Below are 14431 nucleotides of genomic sequence, written 5' to 3'. Positions count from 1 at the left end.
ACAATGTTTAACCACAAAGTTACCAAAACATCTATTACTAATGTGTGTTTTTAGGGCCTCTGACTGTGTGAGCGTTTTGTAAAGTCAGTTTAAGACCCAATCCCAATTCTACCACTTAACCCCCTGCCCCTTGTTTTGCGCGTTCACGTGAAGGAAGGGGTGTCCCAATTATCTTTAGCTTGAAGGCGTAGGGCTAAGGGAAGGGGTAGATACCCCTTCGAACAGAGATTTATTTTTTTCAGGACCACACACGAAAGAGGTACGAAAATTTCCCAAAATACACCATCTACAACAGCAGGATAGCTGCACCCGGAGATAAGGAGATCCACAAGTTAATATTTTTAATCATTATTTTGAATTTTTACAAGCAAGCAAGCACATGTTTCAATATATTCATAACCGTGTTTGTGTTTTACCGTCATGCTTTTAAAGAAATCAGCTAAAATAAAAACTGCTGAATTTCGCTATATATAATCCCTAACAATAACTCCTGTATAGTAGTCCCACTACATTCTGACACTCGAAAACCCTGTCAGAAGTCTGCTGGCTGGGAATGAGCTTTTTACAGTGTCTGCTATAATGTCAATGTTGTTTTTTGTGTGTTTACAGATGAATGGTCACGGTGTAAATGCACAGTACAGTTATGATCTTATTGCCACATTATATCGTTATGATAACATAATATATGCCTTCAGTGATTTCCTGATGACCAATCCCAAAAAATAACGCAGCTGGAATAACTACAGTAGTCTCGATCGTCTTATCTCACATGAAGATGCCATGTGCAGCTGCTGTAGTGGTGTCCATTTTCTTAGGGGTAAATTTTGAAGCCCTTTCCCCTCACACTCTGTTTTAAGGGCCAAGGGAAAAGAGTAGGGGTACAAAAATAGAATTGAGATTGGGCCTAAGTATTCTGGCATAAGATATTACGCTTTTACCTTTAAGATTAATTGTATTTATGTAAATACGCAATGAAAAGTGTTTTACATTTGATTATTACATTTGTTTATCTGAATATTGCTAGACTTCTAGAAAATCATGAAGGCAGTGTGCATTTATTTGTAGAATATCGTTTTCATTACTGTATTTATGAGTGTTTGTGATTTGATTTATTATGATGCTCTACCTTATAAAATCCTCCCAATGTGTCTAAAATTCTGAATTCTTTTCAAATAGACCTATTCATTTCATCTGGTGAAATTACACTCAGTATCGCAATATATATATATATACTGTAGAAAAATAAAATATTGCAATGTCAGTTTTTTCCAATATCATGCAGTCCTAGTTCTCCGTTTAATATTCTAAGTGGAAATTTAATGTTTTAAACAAGTCTTTAAAAATATATATATATATATTTAATAAGAAAATGTTATAAATCAAATTCATTCACTGCCACTTTTGATCAATTTAATTAACCCTTAGTATATTAAAGTGTTCATTACTTTCAAAAATGTCTAATCTAGCCTTTGACAGCCTTCTTATCAAACATTAAATATTTTTGACTCCTGTTTTAAATGAAATCAGAAAGCAGCATATAGCTGAGCATTACAAGCTTTAGGAAAAGCACTGTGATCGGTTACATGTGTCCGGCTGGGGTCTTATGTTGTAGGATTGGGGTCACTGATATACCATGCAGCCTTGATCTTTAATTTGGATTATGGCTCTTTGTCCTGCATTTCATGTATTTCTGCACCATCTGTTTTCAGGCAGGGATTGTAGTAACATCTTTGGCACGTTTTCAGCTGTCACATGCATTGTGGTGAATAGTGTTTTTATGATGTCATGCTTTTAGTGTGTGTACAAATGCTGAGGATAATATATAATCCAACAGATTTTAGGGAATTATGCAACATCTCTGTTGTGTTACTCACTTTTGGGTTTAAGAACGGCAATGAGATTGTTAAAGCAAGTTAAAGTCAGACTGTTTTCTTGCACATTATAGATTTGTTAATATAATTAGGATACAGAGGGCCTTAGGTTGCATTATGTAATATCATAGTTTGCCTAAAAATTCATACTTATCGTTTTCATCCAGTGTTTGCGGTTCACTTGGTGTTTGTGTGTAAAAATGAGGTCTTAAAATGTGCCAGTTGTTTTATGTGGAAAGGCAGTTGGTGAGTCAGCACAATGTCATAATAAACAGCTGACATCTTTTCTGACATTTTAAGTGCTTGTTGATGGAAAACCATGTTGCTGCTGTTTAAAATGTTAACATCAACCATCTGTTTTTAGACAGAACCAGCTACCAATCACAGTATCTGCTAACAGAATTTGAAGGAAAGAAGTTGGGCTCTTCATGCACATCTTAAGAGCTATATTTAACAGTGCGGTTACTAATAGGCTAGTTGTATTATATTTACCACAGATATTTTAGTAGTCCACCAATTCTTGTGAATGTGAGTGATCTGCACCAAACTGTTTTAATTTAAAATTACTTTATCATCTGCTAATACATTTTTCGTAGTTTTTTTGCTCTGCTGTCTTTATGATTGTACCTTATCGTAAGACCTGCAATATAAATGGACAAATGAATAATTACATTTGTAAAACACTGTATTTTAAATACCTGAAATGTGACAACAGCTTGGTTAACCTTCTGATGTACAGAGGATGTTTGGTCCTTTACCTAAAATGTTTTTTATTTAAAGATTCTGTTTGGAAAAAGTATATCCATTTCGAATGCATTGGTTTCATTTCTTTTTAATCCATTTTGCATGCATGATTACAATCATATTGAACACATTAAAATATATAAATAGAATCCAGTTATGAATCAATTAGGCAAATGTACAAATCAAATTACTCTCCATTGCAAATATATACTATAGCCATGCTGTTTTTATGAATTTGAGTCATTTTCTGCTCTTGCTGTCAAACATTCTGTTTGAAAGAGTCCAGAAATGCTGAATGCCTAATCATAACATTTGAATCCATTTTTAATATCAATTTCGCATGCAAGTTAATACAATCATATTTCTTTAACCCATTAAAAATCAATTCATGCCAAACATGAATCAATTCAGCTAATGTGTGTATATATACAAAACAAGTGACAAATTGTTCTCAATTCTATATGATCCATCCTGGAATAATGAATCTGGATCTTTCTCTGCTCTCTGTGTTCCTCCATGAAGACAAACATAAAAGACTTTGTAAACTTTACATTTTTAAAAAGTTGAATGCGTTGTTTGCAACATGATTTTTCTGATCCAAGATGAAATATAGGCTACCTTTTATAAAAGTCCATTCAGCACTGGTGTAAAACTCAAAGCAGCAGGTGACTTTCATGCATGAAGAGATGAGTTTGTGTGAGGAAAGTCACTGGTGATGATCACAGTCTGCTCCACTCATGCAGCGATCATAATAATTTCCGCGTCTTTAGAAGGTCTCCTGTCCTCCACCAGCAAGTTTATCATGCTCTCAGACTTTATCAGTAGATTGCATCCGAGGAAGAAGATGCCGAAAATGACAGTCAGTGAGAGCACGCAGAGAACCGCTATCTGCACCAGACGCGTGATGAACTGATCGCGCTCGTCCTGGATCGGTGAACCAAACCCGTCGCTGGTGATCACCGAGAAGTTGCAGCATCCTCGACCGGCGTCCAGAGGATGCTTCACGGTGGAGATAGTCCGGTTCAGTAGTCCGTGAGAAACATTCATGTCGAGTTTCCTGTAGCGTGTCTAACGCGTATTGGTGTTTTAAACTTCCGAAAAGTCCTGCGTTTCCCAAGGTCACTTGCGCGTTTCTGTGGATTTCATAGTTTAGAATTAATACACAGCCGTTACGCCTTTGGTATGTGGAAGGAAGTCTCGTTTATTTGTGTGGTACGATCGAGTGCCTCATCCACGTAAATCTGTTGCGGTCTTAGTGATGTCTGGAAGAGCGCACTCTGGTATTTCAGTGCGCGTCTGTGCGCGTGCTGAGAGAGCCACGGTCACGCGCACACTTTCTTTTGAACTCACTGACCACTGGTTTCAAAGGAGGGGTGTCCTACAGTATATGTTCACGTGTAGCCTAACTTTAAACGTGTACCTGTTTTAATGTGCGTTGTGACGAATTCGCTACGTCATCTTGCAGTTATTTTAACATGTCCAAAACACAATTCACTAGTTTGTATCGTAAAGTCGTTTACTGCATCTTTTAGTTCTTGGCCTGTAGACCATTTCAGTGTGGTGATGTCATTGACCCATGAACATTTCCTGTTTGTTATTAAACTATTTTTTTAACTGTAACAAGAGGCAATTCAATCATAACCTAATGTTAAAACAGCTCTCATAAAATTACTTATCAATATGTGGCTCTTTTTGGATTCTTGGAAGCTATAGAAATTAAAGATGTAAAACAGGAAATTTGTTGGACTATTGTTTTTGTTTATGTCCCTCAAAATGGTCTATAGCATAACGTCAAATGAATCGGTGGTTTCATGATGCAAAATAAGGTGGCGTTTTCAAAGCGTTTGCAAACAAATTTTAGTAACCACCAAAGTCAAATTAAAAAGTGGGGTTATAATTGACAAAATCATGTAGTAGCAAATTTAATTTTAAACAAACTTAGCTTATGTAATAGCCGTTCAGTCAAGATGTGTGGAATCTGAAGATAATGGGTAAATATGACTATTTCACCATTTCTATAAGTTTATTTATAGCTAGTTAGGGCTAAATGTTTTAAGATGTGGTAAGGGTGACATTTAACTTTTAGCAGTTACTATCAAAATAGTGTGTTTTTTTTTTTTTGTTTTTTTTATAATTATTATTATTTTTTTTTTAAATATAAAGAAGTCCAACACTGTTCACAGTTGAAGATACACCCAGCTATTTAAATATCTCAGATTCAGGAGCTTGGTTTATAGCAACATCGAATGGCAGCTAGGTGGCAGCATTACCGCAATTTCCAGTATTCCTGTTCTGTTGTGATGTATAAAATAGGAGAATAGCCTACCGAGTAATACATAAACGGAAATTAACAATAAATTAAACACACATACAGTGCTTAGCATAATTGAGTACACCTCATTTTTAAAATGAATATGTTTATCCATTTCTCAGTAAATATAGGCAATGTATTTTGGTGCATTTTAAACAAAACAGATTTATTAAACAGATAAATGATTAAAATAATATTTTAGTTACCAAACATATTTAAAAATAAAAGATAATATAATTAAATTCAAGCTAAATATTGCAAAAATTACAACCTAAAAAATTTCTACTTTTTTTTTCTTTTTTGCTTCTCTGTTTTTTTCCCCTTTTTTAAATTTGTATTTAATATTTTTCTATAACATATATATATTTGTCTGTACTAGTTTTTGGATCGTTATCATGAGTTATTGTGTTAGATAAGCTCCAGATTTGGCTTCAGGACTGACTAATCTAATGTATGCACAAATATAATAATATAAAGCTTCCTATTAAAAATTTAAAGAGCACTGTAACTCCAATATAATTACTTTCCTTTGTTGGTTGTACCTAGGTGTTTTCTGTACCAATTGTACATATTTAAGTAAACAGTTCAATTATTTAATTGGCTTAAACTTAAGTTCAGTTTAAGTACATATTAGTTAGCACCACCTAAAATAAAGTGGAACCAAACAAACAATAACAAGAAAATAACAAATTTATACACACAGCATGTTTATGACATTTGACCTTACCAGTTCAATGCTATTGCAGTCTTTTGCCTTGGTGTGTCAGCTTTATTAACTTAAACAGTTTTGAGAATGCATACAAGTGTGCAACATTTATTATACTTCATTAGCTGAATTTATTATAATAATAGCATCATTTACACCTTATGTTTTTAATACTACATTAACCTCCCTAATGGTATCACTTTTATTCTTGTAGCCCAAAGTAGCAGAAACACAAATGGGAATCTTAAGTCTGCATCCTCGATTTAAAAAAAAAAAAAAAAATCTCTGCATTGCAAGCTCCGTTTATGTGTGTAATAGATTAATTATAAAAAAAAGTTTTTAAAGCAATGACATCCCACTGAAGCTTTCTCCAGCCAGCCTTTCATCTGTTTGTATATCCTCATGCTAGCAGTGCTGCAATATGTATCTTCACCCTTTTGCTTTCTAGAGCACATATGTAATGACTGGTTTACAATTACTCTGTGGAAGGCAATCAGGGCCAAAAGTCATGAAACGCAAGCCATGAAACTTAATTGTGACAACCTGCCAAGCTAAAGGTGTCAACAAGCACAACAGCCAATGAAATGGCTGCGTCTGAGACTGTATTTGCATATTGAACAGAATGTTCCTCTTCCACATCAATGTCAAAATCGAAACGTTTGACGTTGCAACTTCCTTTTTAAAACAATAATGGTTCAGTGATGGCTCCATCAAGTGGGGAAAAAAAGATTATTTCATGTTGTTTAAAATTGAAAAATACCTTTCCCCCCCTGTGTCATTGCTGTAAAACACACTTTTTAGAACTTTTATTTTTACAATTGTTTGACCCCTGGTCACCTTTCAAATTACTCTCCATGCTGATGATTAATTTGCTGATGCACGATACCCTGGTGACATTATATAAATGTAATTATGCCATAGTTCCGATCCTCCAAATGTCTGGCTGAGCATCTTTCCAAAAAAGCTGATATGTCATGGCTTTTATTTAATTCAAGTTTAGTTGTATAGCTCTTTTTACAATAATAATTGTTTCAAAGCAGCTTTCCAAAAGGTGCACATCCTTCGTGGCATAGATTCAACAAGGTACTGGAAATATTCCTCAGAGATTTTGGTCCGTGTTGACATGATAGCATCACGCAGTTGCTGCAGATTTGTCGGCTACATGTGCATAATGTGAATCTCCCGTTCCACCACATCCCAAAGGTGCTCTATTGGATTGAGATCTGGTGACTGTGGAGGCCATTTAAGTACAGTGAACTCATTGTTGTGTTCAAGAAACCAGTCTGAGATGGTTCGTGCTTAATGACATGGCGCATTATCCTGCTGGAATTAGCCTTCAGTAGAGGAGTTCAATGTGGTCATAAAGAGATGGACAAAATACTCAGGTAGGCTGTTCTGTTGACACGATGCTCAATTAGTACTAATGGGCCTGAAGTGTGCCAAGAAATATCCCCCACACCATTACACCACCAGCCTGAACTGTTGATTTAAGGCAGGATGGATCCATGTTTTAATGTTGTTGACGTCAAATTCTGACGCACCATCCAAATGCCGCAGCAGAAATCAAGACTCATCAGACCAGGCAACGTTTTTTCAATCTTCTATCATCCAATTTTGGTGAGCCTGTGTGAATTGTAGCCTCAGTTTCCTGTTCTTAGCTGATAGGAGTGGCACCCGATGTGGTCTTTTGCTGCTGTAGCCCATTTGCCTCAAGGTTGGACGTGTTGTGCGTTTACAGATGCTCTTCTGCATACCTCGGTTGTAACGAGTGGTTATTTGCTTTACTGTTGCCTTTGTTGTCTGGCCATTTTTCTCTGACCTCTGGCACAAACAAGTCATTTGTGCCAACAGAACTGCTGCTCACTGGATATTTTCTTTTTTTAGACCATTCTCTGTAAACCCTAGAGATGGTTGTGCATGAAAATCCCAGTAGATCAGCAGTTTCTGAAAAACTCAGACCAGCCTGTATGGCACCAACAACAATGCCACATTCAAAGTTCAAAGTCACTTAAATCTCCTTTCTTCCCCATTCTGATGCTCAGTTTGAACAGCAGCAGATCGTTTCGACCATGTCTACATGCCTAAATGCATCGAGTTGCTGCCATGTGATTGGCTGATTAGAAATTTGCATTAATGAGCAGTTGTACAGGTGTACCTAATAAAGTGGCCAGTGAGTGTAGACAACCTGCAATTTTATAGCATATAGCTATATATAGTCTGTGTTAATGTACATGTTTTTTTATCCTTCTGGCTTTACAGATGGACTCTCACTGAGCACATAAACTGATAGTGCTTTTTTCTTTTTGAAACGATTCACATTCACACTTTTCTTATAAATACGAATTGTTAATTTAAAAAAAATCTTGCCCAAAATGTAGATGATCATTCTTTTGTTTTTGTTTTCTCAAACATAGTCAGAATGATGTCACCATAAGCATAACAATGTGTTTTTATACCACACAACTGCAACACAACAGGAGAAAAGAGACTGGAATATTGCTAGCTGGCAAACTCATCGCCACCATGTTAGCGTTTCCGTTTTACCATGGTGCGGATTTTCCTGAGGTCCAGGTGAAAGTGACGGTGTCGCTTACACACGCCAAGTAGTGCGATAATCCTGGAGAGGCCTGACTTTGCGAACACGCAGCTCCGTCACATCTAAGTGCTGTTATTGATTTCATGTGATGAGAGGTTATTTTTAAACTCAAGGCTAATGTTAGGGACCGGCATTCCCCACCCACTACACCCATCTGAAGGCCCAAATATAATTTCTCTGGGGAACAACGTGTACCCTTCGAGGAATCTACGCCTGTAGTGAGAGAGGGAGACGAGAATGTTATACTGGTGTTCAAATGTTTGTGTTTATGTCAGAGATAAAATTACAGAAATGGAAAAAGTTTATTTATATTTGAATTAAAAGTGTAACTACTGCAGTTTATGTCTAATATACCATCTCAAGACGGAGCAGTTGGCATAGATGTTGTGCTCATTCATTTGTATTTAAAAAAATATATTAAAAAACCTTGTCAGCTGTTCAGGTTTACTACCCTTTTGTTATCTTCAAGATGAAAACATCCATTGAATTAAACCGCTTAAAATGCATCAGATAAGTATTATTTAATTTTTAAATTGCGTAAATCTGTCAATCAACTTCAGTTCTAATCAAAACTAAATTGTTTAGAAAATTACAGGATTTTAACTGTTGAATTGCTAAATTCACAAATGATGTCTCTAATTTGGTGGAAAAAACACACACAAAATGAGGTATTTTCAATTTAAAAAGTAATAGTGGACTGGATTTTTTTTTTTTACCTTTTATTAGTCTTGGACAATTAGGAACAACATTGGCTTTGATGCATTGTTAATTTCATTTTTTTTTTTTTCCATAATTTTCTGTTGGCTGTTTTTGCCCCATTGACTTCCATTATAACCACATTTGATGTTGCATGAATACACAGTCTTTGTTTTTGTTTACTCCGCGTAGTTCTGAGAGCTGAGATGTATATTTTGATTTGACATCAAGGTAAGTGTGTAAACGTCATTCTCAGACACACACACACACTTTAATTTGCACTTGTACTCCATATAAAATCTAGAAACTACGTTTTTTTTGCACAGGCCTAATAGTGCTAACTGATGATCAACACTAAAAATGACAAACTTGTCCTCTTCCCAACAGGGAAAACTATCAAAAATGCATGATTATATGGTGTAATGGTTTTGTAATCAAACAAATGTGGTTGTAATGGAAGTCAATGGGGCAGAAACAGCCACCAGCAGTAAATTGAGAAAAAAAAATCTATATCAATGCATCAAAGTCGATGTTTCATATGTCCAAGACTTTAATAAAAGGTAAAAAAAAATCCTTTAATTGATAGGACAGTAGAGAGTATTGACAGGAAAGTGCTGGGGAGCAGAGAGAGGGGAAAGGATCGGCATAGGACCACGAGGAGGGAATCGAACTCGTGTCGCCGTGAGCACCGAAGTGCATGTGTTGACGCACTAACCACTACACCACTGGCACCGACAAAAATGATCCATTTTGTTTTTTTTTTTTTTTTTTTTTTTCACCAAATCAGTGACATAATTTATGAATTTGGCAATTAAAGAGTAAAATCCTGTAATTTTCTAAACAATTTGGTAGTATTGATCAGGACTGAGGTTAATTAACAGATTTATGCAAAGAAAATAAAAAATAACTTATCTGATGCATTTGTACAGCAGTTTAATTTAGCAGATGTTTTCAACTCGAACATAACAAAAGAATAGTAAGTTGGCCCAGAGTGTATCGTTGAGTAAAAAAATAAAATAAATTCAAAGCATTTTCTCAAAATATGTGTTAAAATAAGATTTGGCACCAAAAATCAATCCCCTAACTGAAACACAAAGTTATGGCCAAATGAAGTCTCAAAATCGCCCCAGAGTGGATGAAAACATCCCCAACGCTACATAAGGGTTAAAGGAAATGTTCTTCTTATGATCATCATTATCATTATTATTTTTAACTTTCCAATTATGCAGTTCAGGTCTAATTTTACTTTGACTAAAACATCTACGTCAACTGCTTTGTCAATCATTTGCATGTTGTAATGGAATGGAGAAAAACGTTATTTTTTTAGGATAATTATTTCTAATTTTAGAAAGCATAACCGTTGTAGATCAGGTCTAGCACTATCTTACGTCAGAACATTTGGCATAGATGTTTTACTCATTCATTTGCATGTTGTAAGAGAATAAACCTGCTCAGCCAGTTTTCTTACACAAGATCCTGTCTATTGTAGTTGACAAAACATGTGTACTGTGTGAAATGCCATGTTTATACAAACAGAGATGATTTACTATATTTTACTCTAAATGTGCAAGATTCCTGCCGCCTCGCTCTCTCACATTGTGAAGTTGCTATTCTGACAGCTGTTTTAACAATGCAGTTGCCGGACAGGCCTTGCTGTACATACTGTAGCGTTCCCTGTAGCTCACCACATGACCCGCTGAACATCTTTATTTCAAGCTTTAAAAGCACACAATTTTTCTTTGTTTAAAGCTGTCATATAGTGCATTGATACAATGTTAAATTGTTCTCTGATATCTAAACAGAAGGTATGTGGTTTAGGTAAGTGCAAAAATTCTCTACTCTAGAAATAGTTTTACAGGTCAATTCCCAACGCTAGGAGTTGCCCCTAATATAATATGGTCAGTTTGACCATATTTGGAAGGGTCATGAATATTAATGAGCTGAGTAATATGACACATGGACATTGCGTAAGTGTGCATTAAACACTTATTTAGCAGTTTACACATGTTTGCTGCCTCACTGCATACATATGTATGTTGCCTCATTATAGATGCACAGTACAGTATAGTACACAGTAAAAAAGGTACATAACAATATACGCGTTTAACTAACAAAAGGTACATTTAAACAACCTTATGCTAATTCCGGTTAATGCTGAATAAATTTAATCACATAGATCATCACAGTCTGTTTTTTACTGGGATTTTACACACACAGCATTTACATGAGAATTAGGTAACGACAGTATTTGAGGCGTATAACTTTTCCATCTACTGATCTTATATTATTCAGCTATGCATGGGTTTCAGATTTTCATTTAAAAGAAAAAGGCATAATAGACTGAAAATGAGCTGTCCTCAGTTTCTACAGCAAGAATTAGGATACTCCTAAATAGAAATATATATTATATATAAATAAATATGAGAAGTAGAAAGAGAATTGAAAGTGCTGGTGTTAAAGGGTCGAGGATGGTTTAAAATGTTGTTAGTATGTGTATTTTGTATTTTATATTTATATTGTGTATGACCATACACGTGAAGGGTGGGGGGGGGGGGGGGGTGTCTTAAAATCCACCATCAGTGTGCACCATCCACTAGCATGACACAAATGCAGCCATAGGACAATAATGCTTGTGCGGTCCCTACACACTAGCTACAGGTGGAGTAGAGAGACTGTGATGGAGCCAATTTGGTGGATGGGGATGATTGTGATGTCATGATCGTTAAGGGCCGATGGAGGGAATTACACCCCTACTCTTTTATAAGAAGTGCCATGGGATTTTTAATGACCACAGAGAGCTCGGTTTAATGTCACATCCGAAAGACGGCGCTTACTGACAGTATAGTGTCCCCTTCACTTTACTGAGGCATAAGGACAGACCTCGGGTTGAGCATTAGGACAGACCGCAGGTTGAGTGCGCCCTGCTGGCCTCACTAACAGCACTTCCAACAGCAAACTGCTTAACTTCAGTGAGTAACTGGTCTTGGGCCACAGGGTGTTATGGCTGTGGTATAGTAGATTATTATTTATTGGTATTAAGGTCCTATTTTTTTTTTTTTTTTTTGACCTTTATTGAACTAACAAACAATTTTTTTGTTATTACTGTAGTAGTAGTACTTATAGTAGTTATAGAAGGGGTTAGTAGTGATAATAATACTTATAAAAGAGACTATTACAAAAATAAAAATAAAAACATTTTAGATCTCTATTTTGCTGTAATATTTAGGGATTTTCCTTTAGATTTGTCTCCTATACCAGGCAGAAGAATGAACTGAGCCTAGTATTAGAGCTGAATTGTTGTGAGAGAAATCAAGAATTCTTGAGATTGTTCACAAGGATAAGGCTTTCTCTGTTGAATGGGAAATCTCATGTCCGGGAGCTCTTCAGTAATTCTCTTTATCATCTGTCCAGGCATTCATTCATTCAAATGGAACGATTGAGTGTTGAATTGGAACAAGCACTGGACGGAAATAACCAGTCTTTTTCATTTTTGAGTACTTGAGTCATACAACATACATCTATCTTTTATCTATTACCCAGTGTTTATATTCTCTCTCTCTGTCTCTCGCCTTCTCAACACCCCTGATTTACAACTACAAGGCCATATTATCACAGATGAAACATGACACATTTTCACACTGCATGATATACCGCATGATGCCCGATCTGGATTGGTTTAGCATGTTCAGACTCAGTCATAAGTTCAGTGTGTACAGTAAATGTTCCCTCCGCTTTATGCTCCCCTCGCTATCGATCATATGTCCACTGCACCTGTTTAGTGCCTGACAACTCGTCAACAACACTTTGTCAACTCTTTCAGTCAATCTACATGGGCTCACAGTTGATAAAAATAGCCTTGCAGTGTGTCCCCAGAGTGAGAAAGCTGCAGGCAGAATCGAGAATTAATTATATTACAAACAATAGATGCTGATGCATGTTTTAGGCTAGATCCAGGACAGGGATTTGCACTTGAAAATGCATTTTGTTAATGTTGATTTATCAGGTTTATAGTTGCACCAAAGTGATGAAGCTTATGACTAATTTAAGTGCACTTATATACAGTATACACACCTGTTATGCGGTCATTAGGGTCCTGCATGTGTTCATTCGGTGCCTTCTTGTTCTTGCGCTGTGGAACAACTCAGAACAACCTTTGGGCTCTTTTCCAAACCGAGCTCTCCATCGAAACTTGAGCCCCCAGTGTCGGTCTTGTTTTATATCCCAGCATTCTCATGTTCTCAAGGATGTCAGAGACCAGTACAGGAAGCCGGTGGACATTTATATAATAACTTTTGGAGAAGACTCACTCTTGTTTAATTGTGTGCTTTCTCATTACTTGTTTGATGGTGGATCAAAAAGCCTTCGTCTTGAACAGGGAGAACCTAACATGGAAACTGTGGATATTTTTGTAGGTTGTCCCTGGCCTTGCCCACATAACTGCTGTAATCGGAGTGATAGTGACTTTATCCAATTACTTCTCGTGGATGAGCTCTGGTATTTTTTATTAGAGTGCTGCCATGTCCTTCAGATGTTCCTATTAGGTTGCCAGACAATTTCATAACCCTAAATAACTCGGTCTGTAACTGCAAATGCAGCCTAGCAACGCCCTAGCAACTGTCAAGAACACTTATTTATCTGTCTTGTTATCTGTTTATCTGTTCGTCTATCCATCTATCCATCCAACTGTCTCTGTTGTACAGTCTTCAGAGAAATGCTTCTAAATAATACCAAATTAGGATCTTCGGTAGCAATGGCAGGATAAGGTTCCATTAAGAACCATGCTTTGAAAGTAATATACAGTACCTAATATATGTATTGTTATATATTTGATAATTTATTATTACATTTAGCAGTAATAGTATTAGTATTAATCTGGTCTTACATTTCGCAAGTTCTGTTAAAGTTTAAAAGGTTTTTTTTTCGGAAAAGTATAAATACATTGTATGTACCAGTTAGATATGTTTTATGTGGACTTGTAGTAAAAAGTTTAGCTGAACAACTTGTAGTTTTTAGCTAAACATGTACAAGGAAAATTGACACTGAACATGGAAAAACTGCAAAAAGTAACAGCAAATGCATGCAATGAAGACCAAATTTTCACAGTCCTATATGATGCCTTTATTTAGGTTATTACAAGTGCATTTCAGTAAATTTGTATTTCCTCTCTGCAGAGGATATAAGCAGTGGGGGAAAGAGTACTGAAAAATCATACTTAAAAATACTTGCCTAAAAATGTAGAGCAAGTAGAGTAAAAGTATCTGTTGCAAAGATTACTCAACGTATGAGTAAAAAGGAGCCCTTTCAAAAGTACTCAATAGTAGTGATTATTAAGCTGTAAAAAGCTGATGCATTTACATGTAATTTGTGGATGTGTGTAAACATAACATGTAGTGCATTTAGTTATTGCCCAGCAGGCACACAACGCCAAAAGACATTAATATTAGGTTAGATTTAGGTTATGATGTCAAGTGACCAAAAGTCAATGTCTAGTTAGTCTAATGTTATTT

The 14431-nt window shown here is 36.0% G+C and overlaps 1 protein-coding gene across 1 annotated transcript; it reads right to left on the bottom strand.

The window, feature by feature from the left end:
- Positions 1 to 2725: 2725 nt before the first annotated feature.
- Positions 2726 to 13286, bottom strand: rprm3 (reprimo, TP53 dependent G2 arrest mediator homolog 3). The gene is made up of 2 exons (XM_056448647.1): positions 12996 to 13286; positions 2726 to 3748 (listed from the first exon to the last, which is right to left on the bottom strand). The coding sequence occupies exon 2, from the start codon at positions 3660 to 3662 to the stop codon at positions 3351 to 3353; it is 312 nt and encodes a 103-aa protein (XP_056304622.1). The 5' UTR covers positions 3663 to 3748; positions 12996 to 13286; the 3' UTR covers positions 2726 to 3350.
- Between the last annotated feature and the right edge of the window lie 1145 nt (positions 13287 to 14431).

This window comes from Danio aesculapii, chromosome 23 (genome assembly GCF_903798145.1).
Source record: "Danio aesculapii chromosome 23, fDanAes4.1, whole genome shotgun sequence".
In the NCBI taxonomy this organism is placed as follows: Eukaryota; Metazoa; Chordata; class Actinopteri; order Cypriniformes; family Danionidae; genus Danio; species Danio aesculapii.
The sequence above is the reverse complement of the archived record's forward strand: the minus strand, read 5'-3'. Positions and strand labels throughout refer to the sequence as shown.